The 22898-nt window shown below is 48.9% G+C and overlaps 1 protein-coding gene across 2 annotated transcripts in view; it reads right to left on the bottom strand.

The window, feature by feature from the left end:
- Positions 1-22898, bottom strand: part of CRMP1 (collapsin response mediator protein 1) — a 71933-nt gene that overhangs the window by 13039 nt on the left and 35996 nt on the right. For both annotated transcript variants that reach the window (XM_032136141.2, XM_032136142.2), the window contains exons 4-11: positions 22640-22804; positions 17802-17863; positions 15763-15843; positions 9403-9471; positions 7404-7524; positions 5631-5787; positions 2836-2977; positions 1996-2166 (exon numbers count right to left, since the gene is read on the bottom strand). In XM_032136141.2, coding sequence (XP_031992032.1) covers positions 1996-2166; positions 2836-2977; positions 5631-5787; positions 7404-7524; positions 9403-9471; positions 15763-15843; positions 17802-17863; positions 22640-22804 — 968 coding nt within the window. The remainder of the gene's footprint in view (positions 1-1995; positions 2167-2835; positions 2978-5630; positions 5788-7403; positions 7525-9402; positions 9472-15762; positions 15844-17801; positions 17864-22639; positions 22805-22898) is intronic.

The raw sequence follows: 22898 nt of genomic DNA on the forward strand, positions 1-22898 counted from the left end.
GGAGAATGGCGTGAAACTGGGAGGCAGAGCTTGCAGTGACCCGAGATTGTGCCACTGCACTCCAGCCTGGGCGACAGAGCAAGACTCCATATCAACAACAACAACAAAAGGAATAGTAAGACAATCCCAGCTCAGTCTACTTCCTCCTGAGTCCTTGTCTGCTGACCTTTGACCGGCTGGCACAGACATTCACGTTCCTTTCTAGATGAGGGTCACCTTGTGAAGCAAGGGGCAGCTCCCACAGCCAGATGGCGGTAGGAGTGCACACCCTCTGCTATGGTTGGAATGTCCCCTCAAAATTCAACTGGACATTTAATTGCCATTGCAGTGGTATTAAGATGTGAGATCATTAAGAACTGATTAGGTCATGAAGGCTCTGCCCTCATTAATGGTTAATGCTATTATCACAGGAGTGAGTGAGTTATTGTGAGACTGGGCTTGTTATAAAAGCAAATTCAGCGTCCTCTTGATATTTCTTTCACACTTGTCCTGTCTTGTCCTTCTGCCCTCCGCCATGGGATAACTCAGCAGAAGGCCTCTGCCAGATGCCGGCATTTTAATATTGAAATTCCCAGCCTCCAGAACCATGAGCCAAATAAATTTGTTTTCTTTACAAATTACCCAGTCTGTGGTATCTGTTACAGTAGCACAAAATGGACTAAGACACGCTCTCACTGGCAAGACCCTCTCAGACACATTGCATCTCCTGTGTGCACAGACCCCAAGCAGTGTGTACACACATGAAAGGATTCATAATAATCAATAATAGAATCGCATGCCCTGCTGGACTGTACATGTGAGTGGCATAAACCTTTCTCCATGGGAAAACGACCTCAGGCACCCCGTTCCCTGGACATGGGGGCTGTGGGAAGCCAGGGAGCAGTGTGTATTGTAAGAATGACCTAGATTGGTGAGCCGGACAAGGGCGTGCGCTCCTACCGCCATCTGGCTGTGGGAGCTGCCCCTTGCTTCACAAGGTGACCCTCATCTAGAAAGGAACGTGAATGTCTGTGTCAGCCAGTCAAAGGTCAGCGGACAAGGACCCAGAAGGTCAGTGAGCAGCTACCGAGACTTCTGCTTCTGCAGGCCATGTCTCTTGCAGCCAAGTGGATACTCCAGGGCCATGCCAGTGAGCGGCTACAAGTGTTTCCTGTGGCTTTCTTATGAAACTTCCTTGTGCCTGGTGTCCTGTCCCCATACCTGCGGTCTCCTTCTCCAATATGTGAGCCCAGGGGCCATGGGAATACCCACTGCAGCTCCATCACGGTGTGGCCTGTGTGCTTGCACAGACTCCAGTGAGCCAGGGACCACTGCGGCCTCTCGGGTCTGTGAGTGTAATTGCTAATCCAGACCCAAGGCCATTGCTGGCCATGCAGGAGGGTGTTAAAGCAAGCCCTTCAGGGAAGCACAGGTGTCTTCTGCCATCTCTGCATGCACCCTTTCTGTGCATGCATCTTTGGTAGGTTGCTGGATGAGCGGAGAAATCAAAGGCATATAAGGTACAAAGCAGAGATGGCCCATAACTATGGGCATGGGATGTGAAAAAGTGTGCACTTTAGGGTCAACCCCTTCCTGTCTATTAGCAGCCAGCCACAAAACTGAGTGGGAGATTTCTGATATACCAAACCAAATCCTTTCCAGCTTGATAATTAAATTGAGAACCTTAGACCTAACACTTTCCCTCGCTGAGCCCTGAAGCTTACACATTATAAGCAGTGTCAGATGGCTGGGAACGCATGCATCCATGGGCAGGAGCAGAGAGAGAGACAGAGAGAGAGAGAGAGAGAGAGAGAGAAGGAGAAGCAGCTTAGCTGAGCCTGCTCAAATCTCTCCTCCCGATCTCTCCAACTGGAGGAGAAATGGGAATGACTGAGTCAGGCTAGATATCAGATCACATCCTAGGTGGAAAATTCAGATATCATTTTTAATCAGTCTTTTAAAATGATTACAATGAAGAATCACTTATCTCAGCAGCTCATATAGGCCAGGACTTACCGACTTGTGACTTTTGGCTGTTATGGTCTTCACCTTGTCAGGGTCCCAGATGACCACGTCGGCGTCCGAGCCCACGGCAATCCGCCCTTTCCTTGGGTACAGGTTAAAGATCTTGGCTGCATTGGTGCTGGTGACAGCGACAAACTGGTTCTCATCCATTTTGCCAGTAGCCTACAGGCAAGACCCACAGATGAGAAGAGCATCTCATAATGGGGCCAGGAGGAGGGGCGGCTGGGCACAAATGGAAGCCTGCCAGCTGCAGTCCTTGCAAGGCTTGGAATTCTCTCCTCTCCCAGCTAAAAACGTGCCATCGTCAAGAACCCCAAAGGGCCCAGCCTCATCAGAGAGGACATTTAATTAACCACACAGAGGTATGTTGACACAAGAGCCACTGTGACATCTTGTCCATGTCATCAGGCCCCAGTTTAACAGAAGATTAAAAACCTTTGGTTTCAGGTCAGTGATGAGAGTGAGACCCAGCTCTTCCTCTGCAACAGGAATTCTCTCTCTACCCACTCGACACCCCAACTGCTAACACGTGTGCACATGCATACACACAGCGTTACAGAGCCATTTTCACAGGAACTAAGACATGGTTGAGAAACAAAACATTTCTCAATCTTAAGATATAAGGGACAAGGGTGACATCCGCGAATGCAGAGGTCTCTCCTGGACTTGAGCTACTTTCTCACAAGTTATGCGTTCCCTCCTGCACCCTCCTAGTATATCTGCTTCCGCCTCCATGTAAGAAGGGAACTTTTAAGAATCCAGCATGCATAATGCATTGGCTTTCCAGGTAGGGTGTTTCTAGAATGCTCCTGAGAAGAGATCCAGTCTTACCACCGCCTTGTCCCAGACGACGGTCATCCGCTCCTCTATCCCGTTGACACCCTCAGGGATCAGGGTGAAGTTGTCCTTGCCCACTGCCTTCTGGGCAGTGCTGTAGGGACAGTGGCCGCTGCCTGTGACCTGCAAGTCCCCACTGGCAAGGACAAAACAAGGTAGAGTTCAGACCTTAGTTCATTTTGAAGGCAAACCCTGACTTCAGACAGGTACATGCAGCATAGCCAGTGAATGAATGGATAAGGAAGCCAGTGGGTAAGAGAGACTCTCCAGCGTGTGCCTGCACATGTCACAAGTCAGGGATGCCCCATTTATGTCACTGGCCTCATGCTTTGCACGTTACAAAGCGAGTAATGTGTGCTGACGTTTGTCTTCTTGACATAAGGCAGTTGGCGTAAGGGCTGGCCAGTGTGTGCCGTGCTTGCAGAACAAATACTATTCATTGGTTACAGCAAAGTGGCACAAGTTCACTGAGATTTACCCTTTTGTCCCCTGGTGTTTTAAAAACAAATACTCTTTGATATATCAGGTGCCCTGAGCTGAACACCTAAGACAATAAAATGAATGGACCAGGCTGAGTGTGGTGGCTCACGCCTGTAAACCCAGCACTTTGGAAGTCTGTGGCGGGTGGATCACCTGAAGTCAGGAGTTTGAGACTAGCCTGACCAACATGGTGAAACCTCATCTCTACTTAAAAAAAAAAAAAAAAAAAAAAGAGAAAAAATTCGCCAGGCATGGTGGTGGGCGCTTGTGATCCCAGCTACTCAGGAGGCTAAGGCAGGAGAATTGCTTGAACCTGGGAGGTGGAGGTTGCAGTGAGCCGAGATTGCGCCATTGCACTCCAGCCTGGGCGACAAGCAAAATGCAGTCTCAAAAACTAAACTAAACTAAAGTAAACTAAACTAAACTAAACAAATAAAATAAAAATAAAATAAAATAAAATAGTAAAATAAAATAAAAATAAAATAAAATAAAATACAAATGGACCATTATTAGTGGTTCTAAATGCAGGGTGAGGACGGTGAGGCTGTCCTCCAATCCAGAGGTCCAGGAAATGTTAGCAATTGCCTAGATGCACAGGAGTATATTTAGAAGTTATCTTCACTCATTTATTCAACAAAATTGTGTTGCATGCTTCCTATGTGCCTGGTACAATTTAAGGCATGGGGAGTGCATCTAAGAACAGAAAGAGAGAGCGTCTGCATGTGTCAGCTATTCTGAGGGATGGGGGAGTCTGGCAATAAGCAAAGGCGAATGGGACACATGGGCACTGTCAGAGTGAGTGTCAGGGATTCAACCAAAGCAGGTGGGGATGAGGCGTGCTGGGGACAGGCTGGGGATGCCGTTTCCAGGAGGATAATCAGAAAATTACATCGCCGAGAAGGAGCCTTCCAGCAAAGATCTGAAGGAAGTCATAGGGCAAACCATGTGGTGTCTAAGAAAGAGGGAACTAGCCAGGGGTTCCCATGAGTGTAACGGCCCTGAGGCAGGGTCCTGCCTGGGGTTCAGGGTCAGCATGAAGCTGGGACTGGACCGAGGGGGCCAAGGGCAGAGGAGGCCCAGGGAGGGAGGTTGGTCAGGGTACGTGCACTGGATTGAGTTCTGCCTCGATGGACGTTGTGAGAACTTGGGTTTCACTGGGAGAGGACTTACTGGTTCCGAGCAGAGGGGTGTTTGATCTAATCTAGGTTTTAAACGTCTGAGCACAGACTGTGATGGGGGGGGGGGTGGGCTTGTGTGGAAATAGAAAGGCTTGGTAGGAATCCAAGGATGATGGTGGCCTGAGCCAGAATGGCCACAGCAGACAGGTGAGGCGTTGTCAGACTCCAGGGCCTCTGGTCTGTGTTCCTGACACTTCCTGAGATGGGCAAGACTGTGGGGGTAGCAGCTTTATGGGGGAAGATCTGCAGTTATTTGTAAACGTGAGCTGCCCACCAGACATCGGACTGCAGATGTTAAGTCCTTGGCTATGCTAGTCAAGGGTTTCTGTATCATCAGGGGGACAGTGATTTCCACATGGGCACACACCGCTGCCCCCTAGTCCAAGGTTCCTTCTGCCAAGAAGCCCTGTCTCATCCTCCCCTGTTGGGCAAACTCCTACTCATCCCCAAGCTTTAGTCTTGATGCCACCTCCTCCAGAAAGCCTTCTGCAAGCCTCCCAGTGGGTTCTGAGCATGCATCTCTGCTTCCAGAGCGGCCTGGACACTTAACCTCGCTGTGTGGCCTTGCTATTGCTAAGTGCTCTTCCCTCATGGTGGCTAACAGAAGGGAAGGGGCTGAGGTGCTGGGCTCCACAGTGTGCATGCACCACAGCAGGTGTGCTGCAGGCAGCAGCGGCCACTTCTGGCACCCTCAGTTCCAGGTCCTTTTCCTGCAGTGTCTCATAGGCAGCTCTGCCACAGGTACTGTCTGCTTCCACTTTGAGTGAAATGAGGGAGAGCGAGAGATGTTACGGGTGATGTGCCAGGTCCAGGGTGACACAGCCTTGTCTCCATCCCTAATCCTGAGTGCTTTCCCATACACCAGGGTGCCTGCCACAGAGCAGGTGCTTAACAGTAGGTTGGCTCAACAGGAGGTGGTCAATAGATGGGAATGGAACAGTTACTGGATGCCATAGATCTTCAGCTCTCTGAAGGCCTGTTGTAAGCCATACAGGTGCTGTCCTTTCAGAGCACGGGGCAGAGCCTCCTCTACAATCATGAGTCCAAACCAGGTGCAGATTCCCACCATTAACTCTCTGACTCCAAAGGCCCCAGCTGCCTCCCCGAGCCCCACATTCTCACAGGTCTCACCAGGCCAGTAGGGAGGTCAAGTAGTCAGGCGTGGTGGGGTCCGGGCTCAGGGGAGGGGAGGTCACGAACGCCGCAGCCTTGGCCCAGTTCTTGCTCCAGTAATGGGTGCCATCGGTCCCCAGGCTGGCGGCAATGGGCTCGCCAAAAACTAGGGGCCCTTAGGAGGGGCAAACACAAACAAGCCTGGTTAAAAGCAAATACTCTCTTGAGGCAGATGTCAAAGGCACAAAATTGGAAGACGGTAGAGGGAGAACGGGGCTGGGTGAAGGCCAGAACACTGGCCACTGTTCTTGCAGGCATCACCGCCTGCACCACAGGGACCTTGGGTATCCGGGCCCAGCTCCATCACATTGTCGGCACCCCGCCACACGCTCCACCGGGCATACGGCAGCTGACTCACCCAGCAACCTTGTGGATACAGCTGTTGCTTTTAGGATTCGGACATTATTATGTCCTTTCATAGATTTATAAGCCAAGCCACAGAGACACGATTTGCTCTCTCAGTTTGGGTTCTGCCAGAAGCAGATCTTAGGAATCTAGTTCAAGCATCTTATTTGGGAGGTGATTCCAGGAAACACAGCTGGGGATTGAGGAAGTGACATAAGGCAGGGAAAGCAGCCAATAAAGGGAGAGTTCTCATCGAGGCACAGCTGAGGGCCCTAGCACTCAGTCCTGCTCGGGAACACATCTCAGGGTCGTCCCACCCCAGGGGAAAGGGAGTTGGATGTGTTTCTATCAGCCCAGTGCCAGAGGGCGGCTTCCCGAGCACTAACTTCCCAGAAGTTACTGCTTGTCTTTCAAGGAGTGGGCCAGGAGGGCTTCTTCCAGAAAAGCCTGCAAGCGGAGGCTGGGGCTCCCCAGGAAAGATCTTTGCATTAGAGACCAAGGGCAAGAGATGTGGCCCGAGACCCTGCTGCCCTCGCCCGAGGCCACCTGCTGCCCAGCAGGAGAGGCGGATGCAAGCTCTGCCCGGCTCTAGGGCAGCCCATCAAGCAGCGAGGGGGGTGCCCTGCATCGCAGCTGCCCAACCAGCAACCACTGGCCACGTGTGGCTCTTAAGCTGGTGTGGCTAGTGCCACTGAGGAACTAACTTGTTCATTTTACTTAACATTAACTAATTTAAATTTAAATAGCCACATGTGGCTAGTGGCCACCTTATGGCTTCCTGTAGCTCCAGAACCTGCCTGCTTACCCGCTCCCGGCTGGTACTGCTTCCAGATTTCTCTAACCTCTCTGAGCCCCGGTTTCCTTATCTTCAAAATGGAGCTAGTTTCAGGCAAGCTGTGCTGTTCTAGGCTCTACTTGTCAGCTTGCCCTTAAAAACACTAAAACAACATATTTGGGGTCCACAGCTGCTCTGTCCAATAAGGCAGTCCTGAGCCACGTGTGGCCACCAATAACCTGAGGCTGTGGTTAGTCTGAACTGAGTTGTGTACATGTAAAATACACACTAAATTTTGAAGAGTACAGAAAACATCATGTCAAATATTAATGATTTTTACATTGATGACATGCTGAATTAATATTGGGATCCATCAGATTAAACATATTATTAAAACTCTCTTTAAATGGAGCTGAGCTTATCGAGGTGAATGTCCTAAGGTCATTGGGACCAAAGGATTCCAGCCACCATCCTTGTGTCAGGAGCATCCCCGCTCCACCCCTCCCTCCTCCGGCTGTCTGTCTGAGTTCGGGAGGGAGTGAACTTGAACCTGCAGGACACCCCCTTCCAGGCCCCAGCTGCCCCCAGAAGGCCCAGGGCCGGCTGCATACCTTTCTTCCTGGCCAGAGCGATGATGTCGGCTGCACTCTTGCTCATGACCTTGGTGATGTACACAGGACAGTTGATCCGGCCCGCAATGGTGATGGCCCGGAACACCGCCTCGGCCTCCAGCTGAACACGGTACACACAGCGTCACAGGAGGGAAGGCTGGGGGGCACAGCTACCACCCATCTCCATTTTCCTTAATTAAATGTGATCAGAAGGGAAATCTGCTCCACCGAATGAGAAGGACATACTGAGTCCAACAGTGCCTTGACAGTGCCCCCTGCTCTCCGGGGTGGAGCACTGGTCTCACACTGGGATACGGCAGCAACATCCAAGCGCTGTACAAGTTTATAGCACTGCCTCCCAGTTCTGTCCTGACCTCACCACGGGCCAGGAACACACAGCTCGTGGCCATCCCTGGACTGTGGAGCTCATGAAGAGCACTGGGTGGGATTCTCAAGCCCCTCAGGACACGGAACCTGTCCACTCACGTCTGTGTCCCTTGTGCCCAGCAGACACCAGGCCCAGGGCATGGGCCCAGGAGACTCGGTAATGACCTGATGGGGGCATCAGAAAATGTCCTCAACTTGACCAGGCGCAGTGGCTCACACCTGTAATCCCAGCACTTTGGGAGGCCAAGATGGATGGATCACTTGAGGTCGGAAGTTTGAGACCAGACTGGCCAACATGGTGAAACCCAGTCTCTGTTCACAAGGTCAGGAGATCGAGGCCATCCTGGCTAACACGGTGAAACCCCATCTCTACTTAAGATACAAAAAAATTAGCCGGGCATGGTGGTGGGCGCCTGTAGTCCCAGCTACTTGGGAGGCTGACGCAGGAGAATGGCGTGAACCCGGGAGGCGGAGCTTGCAGTGAGCCGAGATGGCGCCACTGCACTCCAGCCTGGGTGACAGAGCGAGACTCCGTCTCAAAAAAAAACACAAAAAAACAAAAAACACAAATTAGCCAGGCATGGTGGCACAGGCCTGTGCCTAGTAGTCCTAGCTACCTGGGAGGCTGAGGCAAGCGAATCACTTGAACCCAGGAAGCAGAGGCTGCAGTGAACCGAGATCATACCACTGCACTCTAGCCTGGGCAACAGAGAGAGACTCCATCTCAAAAAAAAAAAAAAAAAAAGAAAGAAAGAAAGTAAAAAGAAAGTGTCCTCAACTCAATGCTTCCAGGGTGCCCACTCCATTCCATGCCTGATCAGCTTGCCTTTCTCCTTCCACGCTCCCTGTGGGTGTGTGCACACACACACACACTCACACACACACATGCACTCACACACACTAACATACACACACTCACAAACGCACTCACACACACATACACACACACGCACTCACACACACTAACATACACACACACACGCACTCACAAACATACACACACACTCACACACATGCACTCACACACACTAACATACACACACTCACACACACGCACTCACACACAGACTCGAACACACACGCACTCTCACACACACACTAACATACACACACACTCACACACACACAGACTCGAACACACATGCACTCACACACACACACTAACATACACACTCACACTCACACACACAAACATACACACTCACACACACACACACACAGCCACTCCAGGGGAAGGCATCCTTTTCCAAGGCCTGAGAACAGGGCAGGAAGTGGGAGTTGTCTCCTGGGTGCTGGGCTTGGGCATGCGGCTCCACTTTCCTGTCATCCACTACGCAAAGTCCTCCGTGAGAATCCGTGTCCACTTGGGACACTGAAGCACCCGCGGGGCCTTGGAGTGAAGTTCCGGGACCCCGGGAGAGGCAGCACCTCTTCCTGGCTTCTCCAGCCAGCAGTCCCCAGGGTTCCCGGGGAAGACAAGATGGTTTGGGATGGTCTGGGAGAGGACATGGGAAGGAGCTGGGTCCTGGCTGGGCTGTTCCAGCTGGAACAGCATCAAGGTGAGTGCTCAGTGGTGAGTGTCAGAGTCATGCCTGAGTTGAGGAGTCCTTACCTCTTCAGGTCTGCTCAGGGCATGGCCCTCGGGACCCATGATGCCCATCTCTAGGATCCGCTTTTGTTCCTACAAGAACAAGTGAGTTAGCGATTGGAGGATGTCAGAGCTGGGAGAAGCGACTCCTCCAACCCCCTGGTTAGACAGAGGGGGCAGCTGGGTCCCAAAGAGGTGAGTGGCTTGCACCAGGTTAACAGTGCTGGGTGAGGGCAGTGAACTGTGTCTCCTCCACTACACACCCATCCATCTTCCCCTTTGTAGCCGTGCATGGCTCCATCTGCACCTGCTTTATATTGAATCTGCCGGGATCAATGAGAGGAAGCAGGGTTATAAGACACGAGCTTCCAAGACCACCCTCTCAATCTCGGAGTCTCGCTGCAGGCCTCTCCTCTGGTTAAGAAATGTGGTGTTTGGGTGCAACATGGGTATCTTCAACTAGGAATCGTATTCTAGTCTTTGATGTTGAAATCAAAGATCCCGAAACTGGGAGTCCAGATCCAGAACAGCCATCTCTGTGACTGTGGGCAGGTTGGCTAAGCTCTCTGAGCCTCAGTCTTCTCTTCCGTACACTGGGGATAACAGTGCTTGTACTGCAGAGTTACTGTGCTGATCAGATGAGCGAGCATATGAAACACGCTCAGCACAAAGCCTGGAGCTGAGTGAGCGCTCGCTCATTCATTGGCAGCCGGCGCTCATACCTACTTCAGCTGCCTCTTCCTGGCAGGAAACCACTACCTCAAACTTATCATATCACCTTGAAATGGTTCCCTGGGCTGCTGGCCTAGATTCAAATCCATCTGGTCCAAAGTTTCTTTGTCCCAGGAACACTTTAATTTCTAAAAAAAATAAAAACATTTTTTGACATTGCCCAGATGCCAGCTGTGCTGCTAATTTTAACTTCCTCAGTGTCTGTGTCATTGTTCTTGGACGTAACCCCGTCATGAACCCTGGGCCCCATCAACCATGAAAAGAAATCACAATTTCAACTGTGCGTCTATGGTTATTAAGCTCGAGGTTATTACAAGAATATAAATGGGAAACCATTTCAAAGTCTAACAGCTGGGTAGATTTAAGTAAACAATGGAATAATTTCAGCTACTGAAGACGTTGTTTACAAAGCATTTTTAGAAAATGTTTACAGAAAGATTTTAGAATACCGAGAAATCCCTGTGTGAAATTGTTTAAATGTCAGTTACTATTCTGGAAGGAAAGAGGAAGTAAGGAGGGGGAGGGCAGGGGAGGGAAGGGGAATGGAAGGGAAGGAAGGGAAGAAAGGCAGGAGGGAGGGAGAAAAGGGGAAGAAGGGAGGATGAAAGATGACATAATGAGGAAAAACAAAGACAAGAGTAGGATTTCTAGTCGAAAATAATGGACTACACACATGCATTTGTTTCACTGCCTTCCAAAACACACTGAAGTCACAACAGAAAGAGATACACAGGAACCAAGAAAATACAGAGAAGACCACAAGAACAAAATGTTGAAAGCTGGAAAGCAGATGTCCAAAAGGTGACAGATGTGCTGGAGCTGGAACAGCTAAATCTCTGCTGGCAGTGAGGAGAGCCAAGCCCCTGATGTGCCACTCAGGAGCTGGGGGCTGCAGGCTGGACCTCTCTCACACTGGTCGGGTGGGGGGCACGTGCACGCCGGAAAACTGTGTTGCAGTAACCACTAAAGCTGAATCTACACACACCCTAGGACCCAGCCATTCCTCTCTTAGGTATATACCAGCTAAAGACGTGAACCTATGTTTAACAACAGGCTGAACAAGAGTGGAGCAAGAACAAGCACGGAAGCCTCACACATCACGGTTCCAAATGTGAAACTATCCAAATATCCAACAACTGCACAATACGTTGTGCAGATTCGTGTGGTGGAATTCTACATACCAATGAAACAGAAAAAGCTAGTGCTACGCCTGGCCAAAGATGGATCTCACACGCCTCGGATTGAGCAAATGGAGCCAGACATAAGAGAGTGTGTGCTGTATGGTTCCATTTTTAGAAAGTTTAAAATCAGCTAAGATTTGTGTGGCAGCAACTTCTAAGATGACTCCCAGTGACCCCGCCTCCTGCTTTCCAAGCCCCTGCAGGGTCCTCTCCCATGGAGTGTGGGCTGGACCCAGCACCTTGCTTCTGAGGAGCAGAACAAGACAAAACAGTTGGGCTGTCACTCCCAACGTCAGGTTACAGAGACTCTGGCTTCCGACCTGCTCACCTATTGCATTTTGGTTAATCTGCTCTGAAGGAAGCCGCCTCGCTGGGGCTGCCCATGTGCAAGGAACTGAGGGAGGCCTCTGGCCAGCAGCCAGCGAAGAACAGACCATCACATTCGCCTGACAGCTAGCAAGGAGCTAAATCCAGAAGTACACCACCTACGAGAGGCTGGATGCAAATCCTGCACCAGTTGAGCCTTGAGATGCTCACCGCCCCCCACCTGCCACTCACTATGGCCTGTGAGACCCTCAGCCAGAAATAGTTGAGCTGCACCTGAAGTCCGGACCCACAGGACCATGAGATAATTTGCTTTAAGATGCTATGTTCTGAAGTAATTTGTTATGCAATCACGGATGACTAGTACGTTTTGTTACCAGAAGTAGGGTGTTACCATAAAAGATATCTAAATGTGTGGAAGAGGCTCTGGAACCAGGCAGCAAATGAATTCTGAAACAGCATTTTAAATAGCCTTGAATGGACTCTTAAAAGAAACAGGGCCTCTGAGGACATTGCCAGTGAGTCCTCACAGGAGGTGAGAAGCAGCCATAACCAGTCTTGCGATGAAACCAAGCATGCGACTCTACAGCCCCTTGTTAAGAACTCAGAAAGATGAGGGGTGGTGCCTCCTAGTATTATCAGCCACAATAAAGAGATCCTTTAAATAGGGACCTTTTAGGCTGGGCATGGTGGCTCACACCTGTAATCCCAGCACTGTGGGAGGCCGAGGCAGGCAGATCACTTGAGGTCAGGAGTTCGAGACCAGCCTTGCCAACATGGTGAAACCCCATCTCTACTAAAAATAAAAAAATTAGCTAGGCGTGGTGGCACATGCCTATAGTCCCAGCTACTCAGGAGGCTGAGGCACAAGAATCACTTGAACCCAGGAGACGGGGGCCGCAATGAGCCAAGATTGTGCCACTGTACTCCGGCGTGGGTGACAGAATGAGACTAAGTCTCAAAAAAATTTAAAAAAAAATTTTTTTAAGAGATATTTCAAAGAGATGAAGGCTGTGCCTGTGGACCATCTCAGTCAAACTACAGGGCCTCTAGGAAGCTTGCAGTTGTGTCTCTCAGCCCTCTCATCAGGGTAGCGGAGGGATTATCTGGAAGAAGTGGGTGCCTTTTGTCTTATGGTGTGAACCCCAGCGAGATTCACAGGAGGTCCACAGATTTTTAGGAGAGTTGCCTTAGCAAAATACTGGAAGCTGAGACTGAACACAGGCATGTGATATGAAAAGAAGCAACTGGATCCCCAAATTCTTTTTTTTTTTTTTAGACGGGGACTCACTGTCACCCGGGCTGGAGTGTAGTGGCGTGATCTCATCTCACTGCAACCTCCACCTCCCACATTCAAGCAATTCTCCTGCCTCAACCTCCCAAGTAGCTGGGATTACAGACACCCGCAACCACGCCCAGCTAGTTTTTTTTTTTTTTTGTATTTTTAGTAGAGGCAGGGTTTCGCCATGTTGGCCAGGCTGGTCTCAAACTTCTGACCTCAGGTGATCTGCCCGCCTCGGCTTCCCAAAGTGCTGAGATTACAGGCATGAGCCACCGCGCCTGGCTGATCTCTGAAATTCTACTGAGCAAGAAGCAGGCTGAGAAAACCACTTGGATGCAGACATGTACTATCTTTCACGAAAAAGGATGGATGACTCAGAGGATGGAAGCAGGGGCTCAGAAGGTAGAGCCAAGAGCTATGCAGACTTATTCTCAGGCTTTGAGACCCAGTCAAGGAACTGCCAACATTTCCCAGCCAGATTTCAGAACCGCCATGAACCAATGACTCCTTGGTGCCTTCTATTTTCCCCTTTTTGAATAGGAATGTCAGGTCCACCACTGCATGTCGTATGTTAGGAGGGTCGGGGAGATATCTTCCTTCTTTAGCTTCATAGACCTACAGATTATGGGAAATACAGCCAAGGAGCCTCATCCACACCTGGACCTGGTTCGGATGATGAGATTCCAGACTGTGAGCTAATGCTGTTATGAGATTTTGGGGAACCATGGGAGGGGGTGATTGTAATTTGCATGGGAGAGGAACATCAATCATGGGGGCCAGAAGACAGACTGGGAAGAAGTCTCAGATGTGGCCCTAATAATGCTCACTTCCTGACATTCCTGCCCTTATATAATCCCTTCTTTTTGAGTGTGGGCTGGATGCAGTGACCTGTTAGCAATGAACAGAATACTCTTGCATGATGGTACTAAGGCACCGTTTGTTTTTTACATTGAATTTGAAAGAATTTCAATTGTGCAGAAAAACTACAAGGACTCAGATAAGAAGAAGTGAAGTCAATGAAGAACCTTAATGGTGAAGCTTTAGATCTCCAGCACTGAACCATCATGTTGTCTTCCACTGCGCTCTGGAACCAGAGGGAACTGGTTAACATCCTAGCTCTACTGCCTGGTGAGCAACAGTAAGCAACTTACTCATATCTGAGCTTCAGTTTCCCTGTCTATAAAATGTGAATAATTATATCTACCTCATGGTGTAGTTGTGAGTATCGGTATGTGAAGTCCTTTGCATCATGTCTGGCATTAACTACCTTTACTGGCTGCATCCAAACCTTCCCCTATATGCCTGGTCTTGATTTACAGCATTATAACCAATCCATGCCTCTGCACCAGAGACCCAGAAGCCTGCCTGACTTCTTGCTCTTCTTCCTCCACCCAATCAGTCCATGGGTCCTGTAGACTGTGTTTCCCTCCTGCCATGCTCACCTCTTCCAACTCCTATCTCCTCTCCTCATTTCTTATGAGACTTGCTGAAATAGAACCTAGCTAGTCACCTTGACTTCATTTTTTTTTTTTTTTTGAGACAGAGTCTCACTCTGTTGCCTAGGCTGGAGTGCAGTGGCGCGATCTTAGCTCACTGCAAGCTCCACCTCCCAGGTTCAAGCAATTCTCATGCCTCAGCCTCACACCTGTAATAGCTGTATTCTCACCTGTAATAGCTGGGATTACAGGTGTGCTCCACCACACCCAGCTAATTTTTGTATTTTTAGTAGAGATGGGGTTTTGCCATGTCAGACAGGCTGGTCTCACACTCTTGGCCTCAAGTGATCAGCTCACCTCGGCCTCTCAAAGTGCTGGGATTACAGGTGTGAGCTACAGCTCCCAGCTTTCATTCTTTTCCCAACAAATTCTCCACCCCACAGCTAGAATTATCGAAATATGTTCATGTCTCATTTTATCCAAAACTTTTGCATGGCTGCAGTCCATTATGTGTCAGATTCTGAACCTACATACGTGATGTCTTACTCTGTTTTCTGATGCTATAACAGAATACCATAGACTTGGTAATTTATACAGAAAATAAGTGTATTTCCCATGGTTCTGGAGGCTGGGAAATCTAATAACAAGGTGTGGGCATCTGGTGAGGGCCTTCTTGCTGCATCATAGCATGGCGGTGGACAACACATGAGACAGCAGGTGCATGCCAGCTCAGGCATCTCTTCCTCTCCTTATAAAGCCACTAATCCCATCATGAGGGCCCCACCCTGATGATCTCATCTAACTCAAATTACCTCCCTAAGGCCTCGCCTCCAAATACCATCAAAATACTAGCTTGTGCATTAAGTTTTCAACATATGAAATTTTGAAGGACACATTCAAGCCATGGCACATAATATCATTTGATCCACACAATAACACTGCCAGGTGGGTGTTTCTGGATGAAAAATGAGAGTGTTCATGGGAAAAAGTTCCTTGCCCAAGGTCACATGGCTGGGAGATGGAAGAGGCTGGCCTGAAACATGTCCTCCATGCCTGGGCTTTTCCATGATGCCCGCTTCCAATTCCTGAAGACAATGAGGAACACCAGCTTCCATGTGCATTGCCACTGGTATGACCTAGGTTTGCAAAGCATTTTCATTCATATCTTCATTCTCTCATGCAAACCCTTCAAGGTTCAAAGGGCAGTTATATTATGCTCATTGTACAGGTGAGAAAACAGGTTCTAGAGTATATGTGGCCTGCCAGTGGTGTGTGAGTGACTCTCATCTGGTGTGTCTGATATGACACCCAGTTCCTGGCTTGACCTTTCATTGTACAGCCTGCTCACTAACCAATGCTCTTTTATCAAACCTTTTGAAACAAGGAGAATCAGACTGAGGTAGAAGGAGTGGAAATTCTTGCCACTCACCTGAGCTATCAAATCTCCATTTTCTGCATGGACCAAGATCACAGCTCCCAGGCCCTTAAGGAAGGTAAAGGCTTCATAGAGCTACGGAGAGATAAACAGGGGTTGGTGTGAGATTAAAAAAAAAAAAAATCACAGCGTGTGCATTCATGAAGACCGTTCTTCCACTCACACCCATACAGTCATTCACCTGCCAGCCTGTGCAGACACATTCATATGGATGGAATATGCTGCTATACAAGTCAGACTTGGAAGGATCGTTCCTTGACCCTGACATCTTGCAGACCCAAAAGCAGGAAGCTGAGGATGGGGCACAACTGGTCCAAGTCACCCCAGGACATGAAGACAGACTCAATCTCAGTGCCTATCTATGCCTTTTGCTGTCTTTTTGGGTTGGCTTTTTTGAAACACCTGTAGGTCTTCATGGCAACAACTGGTCCTGAGAAGTCACTGTTAGTTTTACAGAAATTATCTAACTAAATCTGCTAAGCCTGCACCATAGCCACCCACATGCCACAGAAGATATGTGCATCCTTACAAAAATGTGAACCCATGCCATTTTATAGACAATGGTGGGGTGGGGAAAACAAGCTCTCTAATAACTGCAATACTCAGATAATATATAGCATGCCAACCATCCTCTCAATTAGCCAAAACAGGCCCTCCCCATTGCCCAGTGTTCTCTTCCTACCTGAGGAGAATCTGCATTTGGGCATTTGCCCCGGTAAGGGCCAAAGCCACGAAGCTCCCTCTCCAGGGGCACTTGAATCTCAACTTTGTTCTCCATGCATGCAAGACAACATCCCTTGGGATGTCTGCTTTCCAACACACATCTCTATTTCAACAAACAGGGAAGGCACATGGAGGCATGAAGCACTTTTGAGAACCCGCACCCAGAGGCTGCTCCATTCCATCCATGCCCGGGACTCCAGTGGTTAGAATGAAACAGGTGAAAATCACAATTATGCCAGCACATCACATGCTGTGTTTTCTATGTAACTGGACCAATTTTCAGCTCTTTGAATGTCTTTTGTTGATTGTATCAAAGGCCTCCAGGACATCTTGGAATAAGTTATTTTCTGTAACCCCAAGTGTTTATTTGAAAGGAAGGACATAAAGTGTTTCTCCCATTGCCCATCTATCTCCATGGTAATAACCAATTACCCTGCTTACTGACGCCTGTATGGCACCATTCTGTGCTGGGCACCATCCTAGCACTTTACTCTTCTTATGAAATCATTCAACTGCCGCTATAAAGCAGGGCTATCATGAGCCTAAAGCACAGAGAAGTTGGGAAAGCTGCCCCTGGCTGCACAGCAAGCAGCCAGTATGGCCAGGGCTTGCAGCCTGGCTTGGCTGTAGCCTCCATGATTTTCTCCACCACACTAACAAGCAGAGCAAAGGAAAGTGACGATGAAACAACACTAGGAGACCCAGTAGTATAAGAAGGCCAGGTGTCCTGTAAGTCGTAACTGCTACTCCTGAAGAACAGCTTGCAGCTCCATCTCCCTCGACTTGGTGCATCTATGTAATAATTGTTTGCTGTTGGCAGGGTCAGAAATGTTCCATCTTACAAATGTGAGGAGATGACTTGCTTGGCATGTCGCAGTTGCTGTGAGGGAAGGCCAGGCAGTCTCTCTTCCCGTGTCAGAGCTCATAAATGGTCCCCATCCTTGCCTGAATCCCAGAATCAAATGCAGAGCTTTCAGGAAGTACGGGCTCCTGAGCCCAACACCCAACATCTGGAACATGCATTAAGAATCTGTATTTTGAGCGAGCTCTCCAGATGATGCTGACGATAAGCCGGGTTTGGGAGCCACCAAACCAGGGACCCCGTTCTGCATGCCAATCACACAGTCAGAAAAGAACAAAGCCCAGCTGGGACAACGACTGACACCATATCACACAGCCATTCCGTGCCAGAACCAGGACTCGAACCCCGCGGCTTCTCACAATCTCCCTTGCCCTGTGCTGCCCGGACTGGCAAAGCTGGCCCAGTCCTGCCCAGACAAGAGAGGAGAGGGCGAGTGTGAGGGACCTACCTGGCTGTCGGACATTTGGTAGAGATCCTTATAGGCCATGTAGACTTGGAAGGAATTGACACCTGTTTCAAGATAAAAAGAATAGAAAAATATGCTTAAGAAAAAACAGAAGCATGTCCTTCCAATAAATCAATGACCACAGAGCAGAGTGGCAGTCGCCAGGAGAGATGAGTGCCATGGGGATCCCCAGTGGGGTACCCATCCAGCCTGAGGGTGTGGGCGAAGGTCAAAGGAAGCTTCCAGGGAAGGTCACACCTAAGCAGAATCTGAAGGTGATGGAGGAGAAAGGGAGGAGAAGAAGGAGGAAGAGGAAGAGGAGGAGGAGAAAGAGGAGGAGGAGGAAGAGGAGAAGGAGGGGGAGGAAGAGGAGAAAGAGGGGGAGGAAGGGGAGGAGGAGGAGGAAGAGGACGAGGAAGAAGAGGAGGAGGAGGAAAAAGAAGAGGAGGAGAAAGAGAGAGGGAGAAGAGGAGGAGGAGGAAGAGGAGGAGAAAGGGAGGAGGAGGAAGAGGAGAAAGGGAGGAGAAGGAGGAGGAAGAGGTAGAGGAGGAGGAGGAAGAGGAGGAAAACTCCCCCGGCTGAGAGGGAGGGGTGTGATAAGGATAAGGAAGGGTGTGATAAGCATCTGCAATAAGGAAGATGAAAAGACATTAGTCATGCAGCTTCTAGAAAGTGCCCTAAAGCATGTGCTTTTTATCCCATTTTTTTTAAAAATTGTGTTTGCAATTCCCATAAAGACATCAACAGTGACAGCTGCTCCATCAGGGAGAGCTGAGTTCAGGCCTCAGTTGCTGTGTGGCACTGGAGAAGTTACTGCACCTCTCTGGGTTTCACTTTCCCCATTTCTGCAAAGAGGACATTACACCAAACATGTTGGTTTCCCATCCTGGAAATGCCCTGCACTGGACTGCACAGTACACTCATGACAAATAGCAAGATTTCTGGGCAAGCCCTTCTGACTTAGAGAAGGACGCACTAAAATGCTTCAGGACCAAGGAAACCAGTTGTGCTCCTCCCTCCTTTCCTTCTCTCCCTCTCTGCTTCTCTCTCTCTTTTTCCTTTCCTAACTTATTCATGTTATAAACACTTATTGAGAGCTTGCTCTATGCTCGGCATGTGCTAAGCGCTTGGAATACAGAAGTTACTAAAGGCATCTTTCAGGAAATCAATCAGCTGGTTCACTGATATTTGATGAAACTCTCAGTGTGCAGGCTCCAGCCATGCAACTGTGAGTAAGACGACAAGTCCCTGCCCGTAGGGGGCTCGCCATCTGGGCTGGGGTGTGGGAGTATCAGCAAGTCAACAGGCAAAGACAACTTAGTTCTGATGATCCCTACGTGGGGGATGCATGGGGGGGGCTGCATCTGTCAGGGGGCTTCCGGGAAGGCTTCCCCGGGGAGTGCAGCTCAGCACGAACAGGAGAATCGCTAGGAAAAGGCAGGGAGACTGTTCCTGAAGGGGCCAGTGCTCACTCACACAGCCCCAAGAGCCAGAGGCAGCCTCGAGCAGATGGGAAACGGAGGTGCAGGGGGCCGGGGCTCTGGGCCCCAGGAACTGGAACAAGACAGTCTGGAGGAGCAGGCGCATCCTGATGAGCCAGGCAAACAGCTTGCAATTTATTCTGGGGATGATGTGGAATTGCTGAGAGCATTTAAGCTGATTAGAAAATAAAAACACAGCTGGGAGCAGTGGCTCACGCCTGTAATCCCAGCAATTTGGGAGGCCAAGGCAGGTGGATCACCTGAGGTCAAGAGTTCAAGACTAGCCTGGCCAATATGGCGAAACCCCGTCTCTACTAAAAATACAAAAATTAGCCGGGTGTGGTGGCAGGTGCCTGTAATCCAAGCTACTCGGGAGGCTGAAGGGGGAGAATCACTTTAACTTGGGAGGCAGTGAGCTGAGATCTCGCCATTGTACTCCAGCCTGGGTGACAGAGTAAGACTCCATCAGAAAGAAAGAAAGAGAGAAAGAGAGAGAGAAAGAGAAAGAAAAGAAAGAGAAAGAAAAGAGAAAGAAAAGAAAGAAAGAGAAAGAAAGAAGAAAGAAACAAAGAAAGAAAAAGAAAGAAAGAAAGGAAGAAAAAAGAAAGAAAGAAAGGAAGAAAAAAGAAAGAAAGAAAGAAAGAAAGAAAGACAGACAGACAGACTGCATCTAAGAGATAACAAGTGTTAGTGAGGATGTGGAGCAAAGGGAATTCCTGGGCACCGTTCGTGGGAATGTCAATTAGCACAGCCACCTCAATGAAGAATAGTACGGAGGCTCCTTACAAAACTAAGAACTGAATTACCATACACTTCAGCAGTCCCACTACCGGCTGAAAATCCAAAGGAATTGAAATCAGTATACCCAGGGGATACCCCCACTCCCGTGTTCATTGAGGCATTATTTATAACAGCCAAGATTACGAAGCAACCTGTGTCCATCAGTGAATGAATGGATTTTATAAATGTGGTAAATGTACACAATGGACGCCTTAGTAAAGAAGGACATCCTGTCATTTGCAGCAACAAAGTTGAAGCTGTGGAACCCTATGTTAAGGGAAATAAGTCAGGCACAGAAAGGCAAATACCACACCACCATCTCACTTATATGTGGCATCTGAAAAGTTGATTTCATAGAAGCATACAAAGTAGAAAGGTTGCTGCCAGGACCTGAGCACCATCGCCATTCGCCTGCTGGTGACCCAGCCCACATGCGCACGGCACGGGGCTCCCTGGATGCCTGCAGGCAGCACAGACGCACTAGGCCTCACGGAGCCCAGTGTCTTTCCCTACAAACTCCACTGCCACTCCAGAGACCCTCCCATTTCAGTGAGGGGCGCCCTAAACGACCATTTGCTTAAGGCAGCAACCTGGGGAAAATTGCTCAGAACTTAACATTAGGTAAGGAAAGTAAGATACAAGACTGTCAGTTTCCTTGGATTGTGACTCTGTTATGTAGTTGTGGTGAATCACGCAGCAACTGCAATACGAGGATAATGTCTTTTTCTTTTAAAAGATAGGGTCTCACTCTATGAGCCAGGCTGGAGTGCAGTGCTCACTCCAGCCTCAACCTCCCAAGCTCAAGCAATGCTCCCGCTCAGCCTCCCAAGTAGCTGGGAGGCATGCACCACCACTCCTGGTTTTTTTTTTTTTTTTTTTTTTTTAATAGAGTCGTGGTCTCACTATGTTGCTGCCCAGGCTGGTCTCAAACTCCGGGCCCCAAGCAATCCTCCCTCCTCAGCCTCCCGAAGTGCTAAGATTACAGGCATGAGCCACCATGGCCAATAATGCCTTCTTGATAGAAAGAGCTTAAACAGACATATGAAAATACAAATTGACGAGTGGGCAAATAATACAATCAGATATTCACATAAGGAAAAATGTATGCAAAATGTTGAATGTAATCAGTAAAGAATCGCCATGAAAACCACAATGGTGGTGTCTTTCACCCATCGAATCGGCAAGGATTTCATAGAAGCAATAACGCCCAATGGTGCAAAGGTGCAGGGACCAGAGATTCTGGCATAGGATTTGCAGGGGTACAAGGGGATGCAACGTTCAGGAAACCAATTTGGCAATAAGTGTCATAATCTTGAAAAATGTTAAAACCTTTGACCTTCTAATTCCACTTCTGGAAATCTAAAGAAAAACTAGAAATGCAAACAAATGTTTATACACAAAGATGTTCACCATAACAGGATTTATAATAACAGGAATAGAAAGCACAAATGCCCAATAAAAAAAAATAGCTAAGCAAATTAACCATTATATTGTACATTATGAGCCATTAAAAAGTTATTGATGAAAAGTAATGTGACTCATAAAATGTTAAGTGAAAAAAGAAGGGTTCCACATAACAGCTAATGCACAACCACATAGGGAAAAAATCATCCAAATACACAGGGAATGGAAAGCAATAATCCTTCACATGAAGAGTAAATTGTGATTGGGGGTAGAACCAGAGGAAAACAATCTTTTTCCTTCCATTTTCCGACTTTCTTTAAATATTGGGGATGATACTGTTATTATGAGAAAACAGCACAGGGAAACACACCCTCGCTCTCCTTGAAGCACCACCATTTGAGGCTGCCTCCTCAGAGGGCTCCCTGACTGCCCCTTTCTGGACAGATCGCTCATGCCCTGTCTCTTTCCGTTCTGTTGTTCTTTGCTTCTTTTGTGTCTTCTGATCAGTTCCCCTCCATTCGATGTAACACACACCATAAAGTGTCTACACTGTGCTGGTGTGAACCCAAACAGAGGGGAGCCAAGGTGGGAAGCAGGGACATGGTCCCCTTCCTCATAGAGCTCAGGGTTTGGCAGGAGAGCCAGACAGGCAACCCATGTCTCATAATCCAGGAACAATGGAAAAAGTGCCCCAAAGGAGGCCTAAGTAACCGGCACTGGCTCTTCAAGGAATGAAGCAATGGGAGAAGGTAATGGTTGAGTTGCGTCTTGAAGGTGAGTAGCACTGGGCAGGCAGAGGAGAAAGGGCATTCATTCCTGGCAGGGGATCCACACGAGCAAGGGCCTCGCAGCATAGCCAGTTTCAGGGATGGCAGCCAGGCTAGTGATCCGGGTGATGGGAAAGAAAAGCGAGGTTAGATCAGCAAGGGCCTGGCACAGCAGGCTGCAGAGACTGGATCTGCTTCTGAGAACAAGGACACCCCCAGAGGTTTCCAAGGAGAAAAGGATGGACTCTGTAAAGGGACTGGCCTGCTTCCTCACTGTCACGTAGCAGAGTGCAGCTCATAATCAGGCTCAGAACAGATGCAGACAGGGGGATTTTTCACTCCACATAATCTTTGGATCTACCAAAGAACCAGGGAGTCCCCAAAACCCCGTTCCGAGGCTTTAACTGACCTTTGTCCTGCACCAGCACCTCCAGCTCCTCCCGAACGCCATTGTACCAGCTTGTGATGTCCACGTGGAGGGAGTAATCACAGCAGGATTTGGTGTCAGCTGCTTCGTGCCACTTCTCGAAAGAGGTCAGTAGGCTGGACCCAGGTTCAGGAACAACATGGTCAACTGGGACAGAGAAATATGCATCATGATGCTTCAGACTCAAGTGTTCCAATGGTAGCCACATCATTACCACTACCACCATCATCGCCATCATTAC

This window comes from Hylobates moloch, unplaced genomic scaffold (assembly GCF_009828535.3).
Source record: "Hylobates moloch isolate HMO894 unplaced genomic scaffold, HMol_V3 SCAFFOLD_17, whole genome shotgun sequence".
Lineage (NCBI taxonomy): Eukaryota > Metazoa > Chordata > Mammalia > Primates > Hylobatidae > Hylobates > Hylobates moloch.